Below are 24155 nucleotides of genomic sequence, written 5' to 3' on the forward strand. Positions count from 1 at the left end.
GAAAAGTTGTTTGGGAACTTAGAAATTCTATTCGAGGGTCGACACCAGCCTTCCTAAGGGTCGACCCTTACCTATTGGTGAAGTTTCTAGAAATGTTGCTGGAAAATAGGGTAGACACTAGTCTGGAGAGAGTCGACCCTCTTATGTCTATGTGTTAGTTGCTGGAAAATAGGGTCGACCCCCTTCTGTCTAAGGGTCGACCCCCTTACATGCTGTCAAACATAAGTTTCTTCATAGGGTCGACCCCTGTGTTGCAAGGGTTGACCCCTACAGACTTTTTTCCAGATTTTAGTGGGGTTTTTGGCCCTACTTTTTGGGGATTTTGACTTGATCATTTGGGTTGACTTTGGGACTTCATTTTACTTTGACTTAGCACTATAAATAGGTCCATCACTTAACCTTTTCTTTACTTGTTCTTCTCTTTTTCCCTCTCCAAGTCGTGAGTCACTCTCTCCCTCTCCAAAATCACATTTGTTCAAAGATCTTTAGATTTACTCACTTAGGAGCATCTCCTTGCCTTGCTCCTTTGAGATTAAGTGTAGAGCTTGTTAGAGCTTCGTATTGATCTAAGTAGTTCATGGTTTCATTGCCAATGATTTTTGGGTTGTTTTCTCCTCTTCTCTCTTGAGGTAGGGGTTTCTTTGATCTTTTTCAATATCTCTCTTATAGATAGACATGTGGTATATTCTATTGCATAAAAACCATGTTGTTATGGATCTTTTTGGAAAATCATATAGGGGGATCTAAGTGTTGATGTGTAAGGTTGAGATTCGGGAACTAGCTTGTTGTTGAGGTAATTTGGGAGGGGGGGGGGAATGGTTTAACATGTTATGGGTAGAGAGAATGGAAGCCCTAATTGTTTTTGTAGTAATGCTTGGTAGGTGAAAGTGGTTGAAATGGTGAGATAATCATGTTGTGAATTAAAGAATTTGATTAATGACTTGTTAATTTATTTGTGATTAAATCAGGTCTTATGATTTTTAACATTTACATTGTGTTGGGTTGATTGTAGTTGAATATAACGAAGTGATAATTTGTTAATTGTTAAAAAAGAGATTTAACCATGAGATTAGGAATTTTGGGTAGTACCCTTGTTGAGTTGAAATTGAGCGGGTTATGACCCCGTTGTCCGTGGGTTGAGTTTTTGGATGAAATGGAAGAAAGGAGTCTCATTTATTTTAAATGCATGTATATATATATATATATATATATATAATTGGTGTTTTGGTGAATTGGAAATTTTGGAAATTAAGTTTGGAAATTGACTCTTTTACAATTAAGAAAGAACTATGGTAAAAGTTGAAAATCTTGGAACATCATAAATGTTGTTGGACCTAATGCGTCTTAAGAATTGAATGATTGTATTTCGTGCATTTAATACATTTTGCTTAGAGGTTTTGTCCTTGGTCATCGGTGGAGGATGACATTGTGAATGTTGAAATGGTTGTGTCTGTAGTACACTCGAATGGTCTGTGAATGGTGTATAATGTGATGGTTGGAAAATGTGTAATGCGCTGGGAATCCGAGGTACCATTCCTTTCCAGCTAGTGCCTGAAGAATTGGTTGCGTTGATAATGAGAGGTACCATTCCCTTCCAGCTAGTGCCTGGAAAATTGGCTGCGCTGATAATGAGAGGTACCATTCCCTTCCAGCTAGTGCCTGGAGAATTGGCAGAGGTACCATTCTCTTCCAGCTGGTGTCTGGTAAATTGGCATTTCACTGTGAGAAAATGTATTATTGGCTTACCGTGCTTGAGGCAGGTAGAGTGGAATTGATTTGATACTATTACTTCGGTATATTGAGAGTTATGTGTTATGGTGATTGTGATTCAGTAAGGTTGAGTTGTCTCATATGTTGAGTAGATGTGTTCATGTATGTGTGGACATGTTAGAGGGTGTTACGGGAATTTCCCACCTTGAGTTATTTTATTGAAGGTATTTTTTTTAAAGTTTTGAGTCTAAGATTGAGAATGTGATGAATGTGTGGAGTCAGTCTGGGGTTGTATTTTGGGTATGAACAATGTGAAGAAATCGGATTTGATGAACGCGCTTACAAAAGAAGGAAAAACAAAGAGAAATAAAATGGATATTATGTGTTATTTTGTTCACTAATGGAAAATACGGTTATCGTGTAATGATTGTTTAATTGGGAAATGGGTAGTAAAAGAGAACCTCGGTGTTGTTGAATGAACTAGACATTTTCGAGAAAAGTAGTTAAGTATGTATACTTTGGTTATAAAATGTCACATTATTTATACAATATGACACTAAGCATTCATGATTATAGCTATCTGTAAGCCACTATTGTTTAGGATCATGTTGAGATCCCTACTGAACTTTATGTTCATCCCACATTGTTAATCCTTTTTCAGGTGAACATCGAGGAGTGTTTCAAGGTTATGGATCTTCTTTACCTGTTGGCCACGGGGCCTTTTATGTGTAGGCGAAATGCCATCGATGTAAAAGGGTTAAACCCTTCCTGTTGATTTAAATGATGTAAGCCTACGGGCAATTTATTTAATAGTACTTTCATGTTGCATTCATTTTTATCCGAATGAGAGAATTCTTACTGATGTATTCCTTGTAAACATAATAAGCTTCAAGTAATAAAATATGGGGCATGACAAGTCTACTCCTCCCTTGATCAGTTCCATAATAGAGAGAGGCAAAGAGGACAAACATCCTTTGAAAATACTCTGTTTTTGCTCTGTTTCCATTTTGTTGCAGTAGGGCAGTACTCAAAATAGTGGCCGGCTGGCCACCCTTCTAGCTGGCCCACCACTTTCCAAGGCTGGTCGTCCACCCTATTTTATGAAGGTAGTGTCATTTTCATGACAGAACATAGCAGACCTGGGGCAAAAATAGATTAATTTTCTGACTGCAAAGAGAACAACTTCTGGTAGCAAAACAGAGAGGTTTTCGGGTGGACGTTCTCATCCATGCGCAACTCTTCACCTCCCGTGGCTCGTTAAATTAATGCTTAAATAGTAATATATTGTACGTAATGTGTTGTACTTAATTAGTAGCTTCATTCAAAACTTGTAATAGTTAGTTAAGTAGCATTAATTCGTTTATTTGGTGTTGTAATATTTAGTTTGATTAGGACATTCATTTGGACCCTCTTGTGCGAGGGCCAATTTGTAACACTTGTAATTTTTGTGTATGTCTTCCAACCCCCCATTTTTTCTCCCTTTTATTTATATGCTTATGATGGTAGCATCATGTTTTACATTCTCATATCATTGCCATGCTTAATATCTATTTTTGGCATGCATTGGGTTCGGTTCATCATTCTAACAATGTTGTCATTTCTTACTTACTTGAATACGTGTACTACCGCATGTTTTAAGTTGATTCACATGACATGTTAAAAACTGAACCTTGTAGTTGCATCTTGTTTGTCTTGCATTAGTCACTTTGCATAGTAGAGCATGCATTTTTCTAATGGTGTGTTATTTCTTTTGGCTTGCCTCGGTTGAGTACTAGGTGAGTATTTTCGCTTTAGCATGTTGCATGTATGCTAGTGTTGCCATATCGTGCATATTTACCATGAGGCTAAAGTGCTTATTTGATATATCTCTTCAATGCCGGTGGATGAAGGTTGTTTTGCTTAAATTGGGATGGTTTAATCAATATACATATGAGTTCGCTTTTTCAAGTGACACATATTCAAAACATGTTTCAAACAAATATGAAATCAAAGCATTCCAAAATGAGTGAAATAGTCTATACTTGTGTGCTTCACATAGTAAAGGTAACAAGATAATCAAAACATGAGCATATACTATATATAAGATTCACATCATGATTAGTAGAGGCCGGTCGTTGATCGGGTGAGTGGGGTGCTCAATTTATGACCTTCCCCTCTTATACCTAAGTTCCCGAGCCGAGACACTTTGGTTATGACGGACAAGTGGCCTTTAGCATGAGTCACGGGTTTCCTAAATTTTTCAAAAATATTTAGGTGGCGACTCTGAAATCTGGCAATGCAGTCTATTTTTGGCATCTCTGATGATAAATGAATTTTCTAAAGATTTGTCAGAGTTGGACTCATTTGTGTTTGTCTGTTTCACATTGCACTCATGAAACCAGATTCAGAACCATGGGAATCTAAACTGTAGGGCTATCGTATCAGAGGAGACTAAACCCCTCCGAGGAGCATGAAAAGCAAGCTACACGCGGGTGCCAACACAACACAATGTTCTCAAAACCGATTCTCTACCCGAACTCATACTCTATTTACCTCCCCCATTAAACTACCTTCCAAATAATCAAGTATCCGATACAACATGAGATAAACAATGAAAATAAGATACATGAGTTTTCAATTTCCAATGCACAATTCACAATCTCTACTCAACTTACATTAATCATGTAATCTAAACTCTAATTATCCACACAATTCCAAGATTTGAAAGTCAATTCCATCCAAGAAACATTTCCACCAAAATCAAGACTAGGGTTTTCAATAACTTTGGGCTTTTACCCTCTCTTCAAATATAATGTAGTTCTCAACATCAATACTCATATTTCATATAAATTTATTTGAAATTTTTAATCAAAGTTGGAAAAAAAATCCTTTTTGTTAGATATAGAGCTTAATTTTTACACAATCATCAAATCAGGTCTTATGGTTACAACAATACCACATAATCATCTTCAAAATAAAGAGATACTAAGTTAAAGGTAACCCTACCTCAAGCAAAGAGCAAGAAAGCTAGACTTCAAAGAGAATCCTTTGTAAAATTGAAATCTAATCGGTAGAAAGTAAGATCTTTATGTATACTCCACTTCTTTCAAGAGGTTTAGGCTTGGATATTAGTGAAATGAAAGATATTTAGAGAGAGACACTTAGGGTTTTCAGACTAAGAGGGAGACGAAAGAAGATAGAAAAAGAAAAGTGAAGAAATGGTCAAAAAAGTAACTTTTTAAGCTGCTGAATTCGCGCAAACTGGTCGAGCGATATTTTCACCGCTCGAGCAGTGAACGAGGCCTCTCAGTATCTCTGTCTGTAAAACGAGATACTGGGAACCCGTCGTTGTCGCTTAACTGACCACTTGTTTGCTCGAGCGGTACCTCGGCCTACAAAACTACTGGAAGCACATTATTTACGCTCGAAACTCGAGTTGTATTTCAACCACTCGAGTGGTCACTTGGAACAAATTGTCACAATCTCTCCCTCTTAGGAAATTTCACTCCCGAAATCATGTCAATCCTCAACACATCATCAATAAGATGATAGCAATCCCCATATAGATTGGAATTTCGTTCTACTCATGAGTTCTTAACAATCCCCAAATAGATAGTAAATCATTTCTACAAGCAAAAGAAGAAAAGGACAAGAAAATATGGTTTACACCCACTTTATCACATATAAGAGGAAAACAATAAATTGGACACATCACACATTTGGAAATAAATTCGGGTATTTCTCACGGACTTCTGCTTCATGCTCCCAAGTCGCTTCCTTAACAATGTGATGATGCCACAACACTTTGACTAATGGAATGGTCTTATCCCTCAATACTTGCTCCCGGGTATCTAGAATTTGAATTGGTCTTTCCTCGGAAGATACATCCTCATCAACCTCAATATCCGTCCAGTCTAACACGTGGGAAGGATCGGGCTCGTATTTGCAAAACATTGACACGTGGAACACATTATGCACTCCGGAGAGTTGAGGTGGCAAAGCAAGGCGATACACAACTTCTGCTATCTGCTCTATGATATCAAAAGGACCAATAAATCAGACAGATAATTTTCTGCTCCTACCAAACCTCATCGACCCCTTTCTAGGCGAGATCTTTAGAAATTCATGGTCTCCTACTTTAAAAGATAACGACCTTCGCCTCCGATCGGCATAACTTTTCTAACGGTTTTGAGCAGTGATCAATCTTTTTCGAATAAGAGTTACTTTCTCGGTAGTCTCGTGAACTAACTTGGACCCAAGCATAGGTGAGTCTCCAACTTCCGCTGTAACGCCCCAATTTTTATTACTCGGATAACATTACCAAATCATTATTATGACCAATTTTAGAGATAGTAGACAGAAGTTCCAACATCTTAATATAGATAAGGAAATGAAGGTTCTCTTATTCATATACAAAATAAATGCAACATGTGACATAATCTAAATTAAATTGCCTACAAGCTTACATCATTACATAAAAGAGAAGGGTTTAACCCTTTTACAACCACGACATTCAACCAACAGGCAAGAGGCCCCGTGGCCAACAGGTAAAAGATCCTCGATCTTGCACCACTTATCGATGTTCACTTGAAAAATGATTAGTAATGTGGGATGAACATAAAGTCCAATAGGAATCCCAACATGATCCTAAACAATAACGACATACAGATAGTTATAATCATAAATGCTTTAAATCAAAGCATATACATAGGTGCGGGTTTATACATGAAGATATACTTGTATAGGTACTTTTCTCGAAATCATTCAATTTACCCAACAACCACAAAACCGTTTACTTTCCTTTCTCCTTACTATGTCTTTATTTATTATTATTTTTTTACGTTTGCCAAACGATATTAAGTATTTGAAAACGAACTCATGAAATCCAATTACTTTTCCCAGTTACTAAACTTACACCTAATTATTTATTTATAACTCCCAAACAAAAGTATCCCAAAGGAACATGAAGACAACACATAAAATACTCTTTACATAATCACAATAGACAACCGATCTCTTCCACAAATTAACCATCAATATGCATGATACACATGAATATAACCGAAATGATAATGAGAAACCCAACCACGCTCTACCTGCCTTAAGCACGTTAAGCCAATGATACACCTTTTCAATACTTACGCCAATTTACCAGACACCAGCTGGAAGGTAATAGTACCTCTGCCAAGTTCTCGAAGCGCTAGCTAGCAGGTACTGGCACCCCACATTCCCAACATAGCCAATTCTTCAGGCGCTGGCTGGAAGGTAATAATACCTCTTATTCTCAGCACATGCACATTTCCAACCCTCATATAATTCAACAAATACAGATAATCTGAATGTACTACATACACATAATCTATTCAACATCACAATGTCATCCTCCACCGATGACCAAGGACAAAACCTCTAAGCATGAGTATTTAAACACACGTAATATGATAATCTGATACTCACTTGACTTTAAGTCCAACAAAAATAATAATGACAACAGTATACAACGGTTTCAAAATCCAACCTCAAGTTAAAATTCTAAATTTTACAATACATCATGGTTTCATTCTCTTTTCAAAATCAACCCTTTTGTTTTTCCAAGTTACATTGCCAAAATCCTTTTCTTTCAAAAAGACCAATTTCTACATTTTCGATAAAATCACATCCATGGATTCCAAGCCATAATCCAACTCAACTTAACATGATTAATCCAAATAAATTCCAATACTATAATTAATTCATCCTTTATACTAGCAACACAAAAACACAACTCAAACTATCAAAACACAATCTTTATTCAACTTTATCCCCTTTTTAATTCGTTAGGTCAATATATCAAATTAGGGCTTTCTCTTCCTCTTAACATAAACACATTAAGCCACTCTCCAACTAGTCAGACAACAACTAATTTAATCTATTTGTATCCCAATGATCAAACCCTAGATCCCCTTTTATGATTTTCAAAGAAATCCATATTGGATATGATTTTTATGCAATAAAATCTACCACATGTCTATCTATAGACGAGGTATTGAAGAGGAACAAAGAAATCCCTACCTCTTGAAGCGATGAGGAGATAGCCGAAAAAACCCACGACAACAAAAACACAATCCTCTAAGATTAAATCGAAGCCCTTGCAACCCTCTACGCTTTGATCTATGGAAGTAGGGGTAGAAAATGGGTATAACTAGATGAAACCCAAGCTTTAAGGTCGAAGAAACCCTAAAATGGCGAAAAGAGGAAGAGATGAGTGAGAAGGAAAATAGAAAAGTGGTTTTTTTAGCGCATTATGGACTTCATATACGCGCAGACCGCTCGAGCGCAAGAAGTATCGCTCGAATGTCCAGACACCAAAAGTGTGACCACTCGAGAGTAGGAAGTGACCGCTTGAGCGTGGAATACAAACTCCCAGAAGTTTTGCAGACAGAAGACCACCCCTTGAGCTCAAGAAGTATCGCTCGCAACACTGCTCGAGCGAAGAATGCACCCTCCCAATAGTTTTGCAGACCTGCAAAAGTATTGAGAATTCTCAAAGACCGCTCGAGCGGAAGAAGCTTCGCTCGAGCATGGAGACAAAAATCAGGGCACAACAGTCTTGAAAAAAGCAAGCCACCAACCTGTTCCAAACACAACCATGACACTCCAATAACCAAACCCAATGAAGTACAAGATGAACAAGACATGAACAACCATATAAAACAACGAAACTAGAATCCAGAACATCAAATGGGTCGGGCCTAAACCAGAATCACTTCAACCTCCTCCCTTTAAGGAATTTCGTCCCCGAAATTAAATATAAGGCCAAAACAAAGGCAACTCAATCATAACCAGAAGCACAACATACACACCGCATGATAACCACCACAACACGCACACCACCCCTGAACGTTCAACACTCGAATACGAAAGAAAATCCTCATAAGAAAATTTTTGGTCAACACACACATAAGAAGGAACTTATGACAAAACTCGGTCAAAAGATAACACCCCGAGATATCAAGCTTTAACAACGCCAAACACTTCTCAAAACCAAACACCCAAACCCAAAATTAGCAATTCGAGCTAAGTCACTACACAACATTCACTATTCCAGGCAAAATAAATGACAACAGGACTTTATATATAAAAAAAATTTCATCATTTTCTCGATTCTTAAAAAAATCATTTTCCTGGATGTAGAACATTTTCACAAGTGTCCAAAACTCATTTTGATCATAACCAAAATACATTTTCCACCGTTCAAGAAAAACTCAAAAGTTTTATGAACATTCTCTTAAAACAAAGATATAAATCGAGATACATAATCATTCACACGTTATAGTTGCACAGGACATCACAGTGAAATTCCTCATTACAATTAGATTAGGTCCACAACATTTCCATTAAACAACACCATCCGAGGCTGTAACTCTAGGAAAAATTCATTTTCCAATTCAAGCTCAACAACCGTCATCTCATGACATCCATTACTCTTACCATAATGCCACAACAAACACATATGTCAAATTCACAGAACAATCCGTAATAGAAATAACAATCACGTTATCAACGCAACAAAACACAAGAAAGTTCACTAACTTGAAATTCTCTTTTATCATAAACATCATCATAAGTCATCACCCACACGAGGAGAAATACACATGTCAAACAATAACCCCACACACACTACTCCAACCCGAGGAGTTTCACCAATCAAGCAAGCTCCACACAAGTTTCTACAACTGCTAACACGAGACTCCACTCTCGCCAAACCTCTAAGGCACTCATAGAGTTAGAACCCTCTTTACCAAACTTCAAACTAGACCCAGTGTGACTATTTGTCAATCATATTCCAACACCAACTAACTGATTAACCAACTCGATAAATCTGGACACTCAATGCTAAACACCAACATGCCCCCCCAACACCCTTACTTCCAATGGAATCTCGCACGAAATTCCCCTATGTCCATAGGGTAAACACATCATTACATCTCAAACATTAGACCGATATGGTCAACGACACTTACATAACTTCTAACACAAAAGAATTTTCATCAATGCCACACTCACTACACGAGAACACAACCATTCTTCCTCCTAAGGAATGCTTCTAACTGCTAACCACTAAATTCTCCTTACATTCATATACTCCATCACATATCTAATAATACCTCAATACACACACTACTTTATTACAATCAATAGGACCACCACGAACTCATTAACCAACAAAACCAAAAATACTAAACATCATCCTCAAGTATCATTCTTACTACCCCAACATACAAATCTCACACTCCCTTGAAACATTCTCACATAACCAACCAATCTCACAAACCCTAAAGCCTCGTATCCCCTTATACTTGACTCACCCTAACCTTATAACCTGTTTTCACTGCATCACACCCCTAACCACAACCATCCATAGATTTTCCTTCTCAATAATTAACTTCCAAACAAAACAAGGCTCAAAGGCCATCGCATAACAATGTCATAAGACAACAACATACATACAACACCGTTACAGTTACCGATCCCATGAACAACTTCTCATTACAAATATAAAAGTCCAAAATCCATCATAAGCCTCCAATACATGAGGAATAACAAACAACACAACAATATGTAAATACAACATAGTACCATGATGCCTCAGTACTCAACAACACATCAGTCGACAACAAAAGTTCAAATATTAAACCAACGGTCTCTAATACAAAAGCCCATCTCAAGGGTAATACTACTGTGATGACTAAAAGGTCGACCCTCGCGAAGCTCTCAAAGTTTGGCCTTCATGGGTCTGGTATCGGTGCCGTCCCTGACTGGACTGAAGAGACTGAGTCCGACTAAGTTCTGAAACAACTGAAGAATTCACAAGCAAAGGGCAGAAACGTCTAACATGGCCCATATGACCACAATCAAAACAAACAGTAGACTCCCTACTCTGCAACTGACTTGAAGCCTGAACCTCACTAGGCTTCCCCCCTGACGAAGACAAGGACAGAGCCAGCGATTAAGCATGTGCTCGCCTCCACCTCTTACTGAACCTAGATCTCTTATGAGCCGTAGGAGTCGCTGAAGTGGCCTCCTCCCTAAGTTGACCAACACTTGTGACCACAGCCTTTACAAGGGCCACCGCCTCAACTAGAGCATAGTAATTCTTCCACAGAGATCCAGTTACCTTCTCCCAAATATCATTACACAACTGCCTCTCAAACTCGAAATAACGGCGCCCCTCTATTGCCACCAACTCTGGAGCAAGCCTTGACAAACTAGTAAACCGTATCTCAAACTGTGCCAAAGGAGTAGCATCCTGGCGCAACTCAACAAACTGATCTCTCAACCTTTCCCAAGCAGAATGAGGGAAGTACTTGGCTAAAAAGGCCTCGGTAAAAGCAACCCACGTGTTACCTACGATGTTCTTAGCAAACTTACACAAATACCCTGCGTCACCCCTCAAATGAAAACCTACCAAAGAAATCCTCAACTCCTCACCCTCGACTCTAAGCATATCAAGAGTCTTGGTAACTTGCTCTAACCAATCCTCTGTCTCCAACGGTTTAGCCTCCCCCAAAAACTCTAGTGGATTGGAGAGAAGGAACTCCTTAGTAAGCTTGAGGGTGCATCTGTTGCCACCTTCATTATGAGCTAGAGCATCTTGCACCACTCTCACAATCTCGCGTTCAACTTGTTTGCCGACAGCCGATGTTGCAACGACAAGTGCTAAAGGAACCGCTGTGCCCCTATCGGCACTACTACTCCCAACTCGTCCTCTATTCTCTCGTGTAGACATCCTATAAAATCAAAACAAGACTAACTTAGTGCATAACATAACAACCTTTTCTAAGGCACACGCTCACCACCTCTAGGTTACAAGACACATTTACCTCCAAACACACAATTCTACTTCATATGAACAGTTGAACACCTAATCACATAATCAAATCAAGTCCACAAGGATAACTACTCATCCCAGAACTCTTAAGGAATTCCCATTAGAAACCATGTTGATCAGGCATGTTTCCGATAAGACCTCAAAGCAAGTTCACCGGCTACAAGTACTATCCAAGAAACTTAATCCCATGCTCACAGAAATGCAACATACAAATCCTAACACTTATCCTAACTATATGCAATGTCCTTACTCCGCATAGTAAACCTGATGTGGTAAAAAACATTCCCCAAGAGCCTAAAGTATTCAAACCCGACTCGCTCTGATACCAAGTTGTAACGCCCCACTTTTTATCACTCGAATAACGTTACCAAATCATTATTATAGCCAATTTCAGATATAGCAAACAGAAGTTCCAACGTCTTAATATAGATAAGGAAATGAAGGTTTTCTCATTCGTATACAAAATAAATGCAACATGTTACATAATCTAAATTAAATTGCCCACAGGCTTACATCATTACATAAAAAAAAAAGGGTTTAACCCTTTTACAACCACGACATTTAGCCAACAGGTAAGAGGCCCCATGGCCAATAGGTAAAGAAGATCCTCGATCTTGCACCACTTCTCGATGTTCACCTGAAAAATGATTAGCAACGTGGGATGAACATAAAGTCCATTAGGGATCCCAACATGATCCTAAACAATAACAACATACAGCTAGCTATGATCATGAATGCTTTAACTTAAAACATATACATAGGTTCTGGTTTATACATGAAGATATATTTGCATAGGTACTTTTCTCGAAATCATTCAATTTACCGAACAACCACAAAACCGTTCACTTTCCTTTCTCCTTATTACGTCTTTGTTTATTTATTTATTTTTTACGTTTTCCAAACGATAATAAGTATTTGAAAACAAACTCATGAAATCCAATTACTTTTCCCAGTTTTTGAACTTACACCAAATTATTTATTTACAACTCCCAAACAAAAGTATCCCAAAGGAACATGAAGACAACACATAAAATAGTCCTCACATAACCATAGTACACAACCCTTCTCTTCTACAAATTAACCATCAATACGCATGATACACATGAATATAACCGAAATGATAATGAGAAACCTAACCATGTTCTACCTACCTTAAGCACGGTAAGCCAATGATACATCTTTCCAATACTCACGCCAATTTACCAGATACCAGCTAGAAGGTAATGGTACCTCTACCAAGTTTTCCAGGTGATAGCTAGAAAGTACTGGTACCCTACATTCTCAGTGCAACCAATTCTCTAGGCGCTACCTGGAAGGTAATGGTACCTCTTATTATTAGCGCATGCACATTTCCAACCCTCATATAATTTAACAAATATAGATCATCCGAGTGTACTACATACACATGATCTATTCAACAAACATCGATAATTCCGAGTGTACTACATACACATAATCTATTCAACATCACAATGTTATCCTCCATCGATGACCAAGGACAAAACCTCTAAATATGAGTATTTAAACACACATAATACAATAATTTGATACTCACTTGATTTTAAGTCCAACAACAATAATAATGACAACAATATACAATGGTTTCAAAATCCAACCTCAAGTTGAAATTATAAATTTTACAATACATCATGGTTTCATTCTCTTCTCAAAATCAACCCTTTTGTTTTTCCAAGTTACATTGCCCATATCCTTTTCTTTCAAAAAGACCAACTTTCACATTTTCGATAAAACCACATCCATGGATTCCAAGCCATAATCCAACTCAACCTAACATGATTAATCCAAATAAATTCCAATACTATAATTAATTCATCCTTTATACTAACAACACAAAAACACAACTCAAACTATCAAAACACAATCTTTATTCAACTTTTTTTCCTTTTTAATTCGTTTGGTTAATATATCAAATTAGGGCTTTCTCTTCCTCTTAACATAAACAAATTAAGCCATTCCCCAACAAGTTAGACAACAACCAATTTAATCTATTTGTATCCCAATGATCAAACCTTAGATCCTCTTTTATGATTTTCAAAGAAATCCATAGTGGATTTGATTTTTATGCAATAAAATCTACCACATGTCTATCTATGGACGAGGTATTGAAGACGAACAAAGAAATCCCTACCTTTTGAAGCGATGAGGAGAAAGCCGAGAAAACCCACGGCAATGAAAACATGATCTGCTCAGATTAAATTGAAGCCCTCGCAACCCTCTACTTTTGGATATATGGGACTAGGGGTAGAAAATGGGTATAACTAGATGAAACCCAAGCTTTAAGGTCGAACAAACCCTAACATGGTGAAAAGAGGAAGAGAGGAGAGAGAGGGAATACATAAAAGTGGATTTTTCAGCGCACTACGGACTTTATATGCGTGCAGATTGCTCGAGTGCAAGAAGTGTCACTCGAGCGTCCAGACACAAAAAGTGTGACTGCTCAAGCGCTGGAAGTGACCACTCGCGCGTGGAATACAAACTCCAAGAAGTTTTGAAGACAGAAGACCACTGTTCGAGCTCAGAAGTATCGCTCGAGCGCAAAACCGCTCGAGCGTAGGAAACACTGCTCGAGCGAAGAATGCACCCTTCCAGTAGTTTTGCAAACCTGCAGAAGTACTAAGAGTTCTTAAAGACCGCTTGAGCGGAAGAAGCATTGCTTGAGCGTAGAGACAAAAATCTGGGCACAACAGTTTTGAAAAAAACAAGCCACCAACCTGTTCCAAACACAACCAAGAGACTCCAATAACCAAACCCAATGAAGTACAAGATGAACAAGACATGAACAGCCATATAAAACAACGAAATCCAGATCCAGAACATCAAATGGGTCGGGCCTAAACCAGAATCGCTACATCCGCCCAATAAACCGGTGATCTATAATGATGCCCATAAAGAGTTTCGAAAGGTGCCATCTCAATACTATCTTGGTAACTATTGTTGTAAGCAAACTCAACTAAAGTTAAGTGTTTTTCCCAAAACCTCTTTGAAGTCCACACACGCTCTCTTTTTATGTCTTCTAGAATTTGTATAGTGCACTTGGATTGTCCATCAGCTTGAGGATGGTAGGCGGTGCTAAAATTCATTTGAGTGCCCAAAGCACTTTCAAGACTCTACCATAACTTGGTAGTGAAACGGGAGTCTCTATCAGACACTGTGCTCGTCGAAACTCCATGGAGTCAAATAATTTCGTGAATATAAAGTTCGGCTAAAAACTCAATAGAATCTCCCACACTCATGGGGAGAAAATGGGCTGACTTGGTAAGTCGATCTACAATCACCCATATCACATCATTACCCCTTTGCGTTCTTGGGAGGCCCATAACAAAGTCCATGTTGACAAGTTCCCATTTCCACTCGGTAACTAGAATAGGTTGTAGTAATCCCACAGGTTTTTGATGTTCGACTTTGACTTGTTGGCAAGTTAGGCACTTGGTCACAAATGAGGGTACATTCTTTTTCATACTTCTCCACCAAAATTGAAGAATGAGGTCGTGATACATTTTGGTGCCTCCCGGATGTACCGTAAGGTGTGAGTGGTGAAATTCTTAAAGAACCTCATCTCTCATAGGTTCAGGTACAAATAACCGGTCAAACTAACGAACACTAGAGTTAGCATAAACATTCAGACTTTTCTCGTGGAAATTCTCTCTCGAATAGTCTCCACTTCTGTGTCACCCAGTTGTGCTTCTACAACTCGTGTAACAAGTGTAGGTTGTGCGACAACGGTGAACAAAGTAGCCTGCTCAGAAGACTCACAAAGTTGTAAGTCAAATTCACTAATATCCCCCATCATCTTCCATTCCCTCACTGCTAAATTGGCTATAGTACTTACAGATTTTCTACTCAAAGCATTAGCCACGACGTTGGCCTTCCCGGGATGATAGTGTATTTCAAAATTGTGATCCTCCAAAAACTCCATCCATTTTCATTGACGCAAGTTCAAATCTTTATGGGAAAATAAGTATTTAAGACTCTTATGATCGGAGAATACTTCAAATTTCTCCCCATACAGATAATGTCTCCAAAGTTTCAAAGCAAAAACAATAGCAGCAAGCTCTAGGTCATGCATCAAGTAATTTCTCTTATAGGTTTTTAATTGGCGAGAACCGTATGCTACCACCCTGTCCTCCTCCATCAAAACACAACCCAACCCTTCTTTAGAGGGATCACAATACACCGTATACCCCAGGCCACATTTTGATTTAATAAGAATAGGAGCGGTAGTCAACCTAATCCTTAGTTCCTGAAAGGATTTCTCATAAGCTTTACTCCAAATGAATTTCACTCCCTTATAAGTCAATCTAGTCAAGGGTGATGCTATAGAAGAGAAATTTCTTACAAATTGGTGGTAGTAACTAGCTAAACCCAAGAAACTACAAATATCAGAAGCATTTTTAGGTTGATCCTAATTTTGTACAACTTCAATCTTTAAGGAATCCACCATAACCCCATCTACGGAGACCACATGGCCCAAAAACTTCACTTCTGGAAGCCATAACTCACACTTTTCATACTTCGCACACAAAACGATGTTCTCAAAAGGCGAGTAGAGAATAATGCCGTCTACAAAGACAACCACAAATTTATTGAGGAATTTCCAAAAAATTCTATTCATCAAGTCCATGAATGTAGCTGGTGCATTGGTCAAGCCAAATGGCATAACCAGGAAGTCATGATGGTCGTATCTAGTACGAAAGGTCGTCTTGGGGATATCCTCATCCTTAACTCGTATTTGATGATAACCCAACCTTAGGCCTATCTTCAAAAAGCAACATGAACCCTTGAGTTGGTTAAAAAGATTATCTATTCTAGGTAAGGGATATTTATTCTTAACCATAACTTGATTTAGTTTGCGATAATTTATACACAATCTCAATGACCCATCTTTCTTCTTAGCAAATAGAGCCGAAGCTCCCCAATGTGAGATACTAGGGTATATGAAGCCCTTATTTAGAAACTCTTGTAACTGTTCCTCCAGAACAACCAATTCAGCTAGTGCAAATCTATATGGTAATATGGAGATAGGTGCTGTGCCCGGCACCAAATCTATGGAAAACCTGACCTTCCAGTAATGAGGTAATTTAGTGAGATCTTTGAAAAAAACATCTGAGTACTGACAAACTACTCTAGGAAACCCATCCCGAACCCTATCACTTCCATCATCTAAAAGGGCTGCCAGAAGAGAACTAAATTCGCCTTGTTCACGTGGGTGGTGCAATGATGTTCAGAATCTATCGGTTCTATGCCCCAGAAATGAAAAACAGTCACCACCCAATGTGCACACCGTAACTTTCCTATGATAACAGTCAATAATAGCTTGTTAAGAAGACAACCAGTCTATACGGAGAATAACATCAAAACCTGACATATCCAACAATACAAAATTAAAAGGAAGTTGTCCACCAGCGACTTCAATTATACACCCACAACATCCTCGATTCAAGACAACTTTACTCCCAACAGGTGACTCTACCATAAGTGGAGACTTTAGTTGTTCGCTTTCTAACCTCAACAAGGAAGCAAATGTGGTTGTTATCAATGAATGTGATATCCCAGTATCTATCAACACACTAGCCTAAGTATTGAAGATGAGATATGTATCTCTCACAACAGATGGTCCAGAAGAATGCTCTGATACGGTGATGGTATACACCTTTCCCTATGACCTCTGTTATCCTAGATCGCCTCTCTGAACATAAGTTTGCTATACACATTGTGTAGATATGGCCCTGTGTACTGCCTTGAATGCCTGACCTGACTAGGATGGTTGATGAGACTATCTCTGCCCCTGACCCATCTGAAAACCTCCTGATTGTCAAGATCCCGACACACTTGCTAAGCCTACTTAGTGGACAAAACTTCTTTAACGCCCTAGTCGACCGTTGATAACATGATGGAGCTTGACCTCTATTGTGATAACCCTACTTCGTAATATGCTTTAATTATTTAATTATACATGTGATTATATGTTTGGTGTGAAATTGCATGTTTAATTGTGAGAATTGCATGATTTTGAATTCATACTTGTTGTTGTAGGAAAGACCTGTTGAAATTACAACTTTGAACTGAAAATTGAAGGCCTTAGAGGTACCATAAAATAAAATTGATTAAATATTTGTGATCAACATAATTTTTAGAGCCTCATGGGAAATTTGGTAAAAATTTGATTCAGAATGCATTGATTAGATTTAATTAAATTTTAAACTTGATTTAATTAAGCTAAGTAACAAGTTTTAGGAGCCATGTATATATATGATGAAGTAGGCTTTAATTAAGCTGGGAAGTCAAAACATATACTTAACACACCTTGTTGGAGAAAACCTAAGGAAGAAAAGGAGAGAAAGAAGAGGGATTCAACCTAGAAGCTTGAGAACTTGAGGAATTTGTAAAGAATTCAAGAATCTAGCTCAAGGTATGTATAATTCAACTAAAACTCTTGGAATAACTCTTCAATTTTTTAAAATCAAGACTTAAAATGGAGATTACACACTTAAATGAGTTAGGGTTTTGAATCATAAGCTTAAGTGAACTATATTCATGAAATTGAACATGGATTCTTTAGATTTGCTTAATTTAAGAGCCCATTTCTTTGTATTTGTTTGACTTGGGTTTGATTGTGAGACGTTGAGCCTTAATCCTTAGATTTCATATGATTTGAACTCAAAGAGTTACATGCAAAAGGACTATCTAGTTGGATTTGAAAGGAAATGAAGAAATTCATGAATTCATGGAAGCTAGGGATATATTTTGGAATTTAAGCAAGTTTTAATCCAATTGAGTTTAAGATACACTTTAATTAAGTTTATATATTATGCTTTTGAAGTGATTTTACAGGAATTAAGGCTTGAAATGAGTTTGGAAGCTTGGAGTTGGATCAATTTTTTGGATTGCACAGATGAACCTAGAACGTGCGGTTGTGAGCTCCGCACGTGCGGAAAACGAAAGAAACCAGAGCTTCGCTACTGCTCTTATTGAACGTGCGGCACCTTTTGCATGTGTGGTGAGGGGCTTCTGCACGTGTGGAAAACAGGGGAGAAATCCATCAATTTCTGCTAACCTCCTCGACCTTTTGAACATGTTTATGACCATGTTTAGACCCTCCGGAGTATTTAAAGATAAATGGAAACCTAACGAGACATAATGTGATTAAATAAAGGAAAAAGGAAAAGAAACGAACGAATTGTTTACCAAATTTGTATGTGTGCCATGTTGTGTAGGTTGCTTACAAGAAGGATTATCGCATAGCCAAAATCACTGTGAGTAATAGTATTGTAAGATATATTCTAATTATTCATTAATTTATGATTGCATATGTTTTGACAATTGTATTGAATTCGGCATGAAAAAGTTTCACGAATTTGAGTTGTAATATGTTATATGTGGGCCTGAGGCTGTTCTGTTATATGTGGATCTAAGGCCATTCTGTTATATGTGGGCCTGAGGTCATTCCGTAAATATGAAATGGATAATGACATGAGCGTTACAACTTGAAAAGTGTTGCATTACATTAACGTGCTTTCTTTAAATACAAAGTCATTCATTTATATCTATTTACTTTACTGTTATTCACTGAGCCACTACAATAAAAAACGGTTTTTACGGTGCCAAATGCATGCCGTAAAACCCTTCTACGATGTGCAGCGTCACATCATATTATGAACAGTCATGGAAAGTCGTTCACTTTCAACGACATGCTATAGTACGCAGTTAAAAATTATTTAACAACAGATTTTGTGTGTCGTTACTTTTTCTACGACTACTTTTGCATGCTGTTATTTGGTGGGACAAATAACAACGCTGATTGTGCACCATAAAATATGTAATACAATGACTTGCTCAGCCTGCCATAGATAAGTAGAACATACCACGGCGTTCGTGGAATGATGTGGAATATTTCATATAATGGCCCAAAATTTTCTTATCGTAGAATGTGTAGTTTTTTTTTATATATATTTTTAATTCAACAAGTTCTATTTTGACCTGTTTTGTACAATCTAATATTACAAACAAGCTTCATAAAATATCAATCAACTACCAAAATATTGTTTTAACCATAAAAAATAAACTATATCCATAAATTATGAACATTCAAAAATTGTCAATATATACATTCCAAACATTCAAAAACTAACCGCAAGTTTAAAACCATCCAAAAGGACTATCCTTAAGTTCTAAATTATCCAAAAAGTTATAAACCATCCAAAACTGTACATATATAAGTTTGTAAAAATTACCCAAAGCTATTCAAAGATTATAGAAATCTATTCATCAAAGTCCACTAACCATAGATGTTAGGATTTCTACTCAAAGTCAAAGCTAATGAAATGGTTTGGCCAAGCAACAATGCTTCCAATAGCATCCTCAAGCACAAACATCTCACGATTAGGGCGAAACAATGGTGCATTGACTATGACATGGTTAACCCATACTTTCCAACACCCAGGGCCAAGAGTCACGTGATGTACCAATGCTTTAGAATCTGTTGATGCAATTGTGCCTTCCGCAACCACCACTTTTGTTCCATTCCAATTCAACAATTTGTGTTTGGCATTGTCCAAGGATCCACCATTTCCAGTTTCATTTGCATCATGCAACTATCATGAAAGCAATACATAAGATAAGCTAATGAATGGAAGACAAAATTAAGGTTATTATTAATGCCACATAAAATTTACCCAAATATCTTCATCGCCTTCACTGTTTTCGTCACCCTAAAAAAATTGTAATACAATATCAAGTTATATTTGTTTACTCAAATTTAGTAGACGATGTGGGATGTATATGAAAATTTGACAAAAGCTCTAGGGTAGAAAGGCAAGCAAGCAAACAAAAGCAGAAACATAAGAAAAATACAAATGAGTAAATTAATAATGCCATACAAAATTTATCCAAATATTTTGTTGTGAGTGCATCCTACATTCACCACCTCCGTGCACCCTATGTTCACCTCTACCGTTTTCCTCACCCTAAAAAAATTATAATACAATGGCAAGAAGCATTTGTTTACTCAAATTTAGAATCTTAATGTAATCCATATGCAAAATGACAAGCTTGAGTAGAAAAGCAAGCAAACAAAAGCACAAGCATGAGAAATGTGCAAGTTTACCTGGGTTTCTCCATGTGAGTGTCCATTTGCCCCTTTGCTTGGCTCCTACAAGTATTAATCAATTTTTTTATTTTTTACAAACTTTGTGAAATATCCTTCTATCTAAGATGGGAAGCACATGTGACAAGCAATTCTGATTTTAATAAATGTACATGAGACCCATTATGATAATAAATTTAAGGGTTAATTACACTTTACCTTCTTCAAATTTAACTCGAAAACACATCAACCCCTCATGATTTAGAAATGTACACATAAATACCTTATGTTTTGGACTGAATTGCAAAAGTGGTAGAATTTATTAAAGATAACGGTGTACCAATTGTGGTTGGTAGCAACCATGATGCTTTCAAAATCCATTTCAACTCTATCACACACACACACACACACACACACACATATACATACATGTAAATTTGTACTTCATATATATACATATTAGACAGGCCACTATCTGCTTTATTTTCTTCAAGACAAAATTCATTTTTCCTTTCTCTACAAATGCGGTTTTCTCAAAAATCAAATTTTCTATTCTTCATATTCATTTATTTACTTTTATTTTTCTTTTTATTTTCGTATTTTCCCCTTTTTCTTATTTCTCTTCCATTTCTATTCTCTTTTTCCCTCTTCATTTCATATGCCAATTAGAAGTCTATGGACTGTATAGTTCTTTTCATAAAATTAGAAAAAAGACAGAGAATTAGAAAAAGCTAATTAGACTATGTAGTTCTTGTGTGAACTTCCTCTCTCTACTTTCATTTGTAGGTTGTGAAATATCATCATGTGCATAAACATCTCTAAATTGCCTTTATGTCTCCGGAATTTCAACATTGTCTTAATCTTTTACAGATTCACTTAGTCGTTCCCGATGAAGAACCCATGACGTATATTTAGGATCCATCCCTACCATGACCAAATGCTCGAAAACAGTATCACAATGTTGTTGTGACAGGTTCCGACAACTTCCACAAGGGCATATGATCATATCGGGATTCCTTGAATTTGCCTTAGCCATGTTGTCAAATTTTCTCGCTCCGTCCACATACTCATTCGATACTCTAAAAACTTTAAATTATTATTAATTCCATCCAAACAAAATTAGTAACTTAACATTTGAAAGCATATTTACGATTGTGTTTAGAAATAAACCTTGGAAAATGTACCCATTATTTGTCCATCTTGAACTTTCCACTTGCTAACAAATTGCATCCACAAAAACTACTAAAATTAGTAACATGCATCAATGCTCAAAATGATTAGCAAAATACACTAAGATGGTATTTTAGAGTTTCAAATAATCTAGAATATAGATTGTAATCAAATAACATTAAATTATGGAAATATCAAGTACGTAACAAACAACTGAATATCAGTTTTGGTGTCTGATAGGCAACTTAGTAACATACTAGATGACAACTAGATAATTATTCTGTGAAAAAGTTCAACAAACTTTATTCAAATAAATAAAAAAAAAAGAGTATACATTGTAAACTCAAAATAGCTTGATTCCTTCCTTCTCCTGGATTGAAATGACTATTTTAGCTCTTTCACAAGAAGGCTTTGACGACTGGTCAGCAGCATTTTCTATAGCAAGCTGAACAGAAGAAGTATTAAAATCTCTCTGCACAGATTGTTCTACAGCACGGAAGACATCTTTAGTTGACTTGGCAAATGACGCTAGTTCTTGCTTCTGTAACCTGCATAAATCAAACTTAGTCATAAAGTAAAATGAGAAGAAAAATCCATAGATATGTAAACCACTAGGCTATAACATAGTAAAACATGTAATATTTTGACAAAGATGGATATATATATATATATATATATATATATATATATATTTTGGGGTGAATAAGTCATAATATAAGAGACAAAAGAATACACAAATACAAGGGGCATGGCCCAGGACCTAAAAGATATACAAACATAGCACCCAACAAAAGCAAAAAAAAAAAAAAAACAAAAAAAACAAGAAAAGACAGCAACAACAATAAAAAATAAAAAAATAATAATAAAAAAAAAACTGAAGAAGAACCATAGAAAGCCACATGACTAACAAACTAAAATAGGAAAGTAACCCATTTACAAACAAGGACACCATGTACAGGCCACATGAGAAAGTAGAACCCAACCAGGAAAAAAAAAAAAAAAACCATAGCCACAAAGCAGCATGACAACCTAAACAACAACTGCACACAACCAACAGCAGCCCCTTGAGACTAGCTCTAGCGGAACCTAAGAAAGACCAGTAGCAACACACTTAAAAAAAAAAACAACACAGGCTACACAGCAGCACACTGCAACTGCAGACAAAGGGAGCCAACAATAGGACACCAACAACAAAAACCAGCCTTAGAGCAACAAACACACTGCCTAAGCAACACAAGCCCCACAGTAGCTCAAAGCAGAAGCACACTACTTAGACAGCCTAGGAGCAACCCCCTAGCATAACACTAACAGTAGCAGTAGTACAAGAGCCAAATAGAGGAGCAACAAGAGATAAAAATAAGAATACCCAGCTACAATAGCTAGAAAAACTCCCCAAAAAATGGAAACTTGCCAACTACCTCCACAAAGAGATCGTGAAAGGCCAAGCAATCAACACCACAGGGGAGTATTCAACAAACATTGAGAAACAAGGTAATTTCCTTATTTATAGCTCAATCACTCAACCTACAGTCACTCAGGAACCACTCTACAACAAAATGATAACAACCAAGAACAACAACACAAGAACTAACTAACAATTTATAACTCACTTCACTCAACCCTCAACAACAACATCCCTAAACAAGGACCAGCTGTGTACCTGCAAACAAAATATAATATATTTGAAAGCTCACACCACTCAACCCTCAAATAGAAGGGAACACACCAACTCACCTAACTTTTGCCTCACTCACACTTGACACACATTCCCTAAAAAAGAACCATCTTGGAACCTGCATGGACAAATAGTTAGAAAGAACTTTGTAGCCTCACATGCTCAACCCTCAAAAAAGACCCTTTATAACACTAGCGGCTTTCTTTTATAACTCACATCACTCAACTCACTTCCCTACAATGTACCAGCCAAAACCTACCGTAGTTAAAGAAAAGCCCAAAAAAAAAAAAAAAAACCTGCTAGATTTGTGCTAGATTTGCAACCAAAGCAATCTACAATAGTCAAAGCTTAAATGCATGCCATATCCTAAAACTTAAAGGACCTCAATGAAAATTGCACAATTCCCACTACAATTATCAATTATCTCTATGCTACAAATGATGTATTTTTCAAGTTTAAAACTAGGAAAAATATAGTTATTCCACATCCTTCTCCCAGTGAACTTTCAAAAATAGTTAAAAAGAGTTCACAAGTCATCTTAAACAACATAGCTCCCCCTTGAGAATCTGATGTGGTCAAAGTGTAAAATTTGGTTAGGAGGTGACATTGTCAAGAATGATGGATATGATGTCCTCTAATCAAGGAAA

The 24155-nt window shown here is 37.1% G+C and overlaps 1 protein-coding gene across 1 annotated transcript; it reads right to left on the reverse strand.

Moving 5' to 3' along the window:
• Nucleotides 1-5400: 5400 nt before the first annotated feature.
• On the reverse strand, nt 5401-17054 carry LOC145819128 (uncharacterized). Its single transcript, XM_082913085.1, has 7 exons — nt 16940-17054; nt 16445-16750; nt 15996-16141; nt 15207-15317; nt 12103-12197; nt 10708-11459; nt 5401-5720 (listed from the first exon to the last, which is right to left on the reverse strand). Exons 1-7 carry the CDS (start codon nt 17052-17054, stop codon nt 5401-5403), a joined length of 1845 nt encoding a protein of 614 aa, XP_082769211.1.
• Nucleotides 17055-24155: the final 7101 nt, after the last annotated feature.

This window comes from Camellia sinensis, chromosome 2 (assembly GCF_055761805.1).
Source record: "Camellia sinensis isolate YWXY chromosome 2, ASM5576180v1, whole genome shotgun sequence".
Taxonomy (NCBI): Eukaryota; Viridiplantae; Streptophyta; class Magnoliopsida; order Ericales; family Theaceae; genus Camellia; species Camellia sinensis.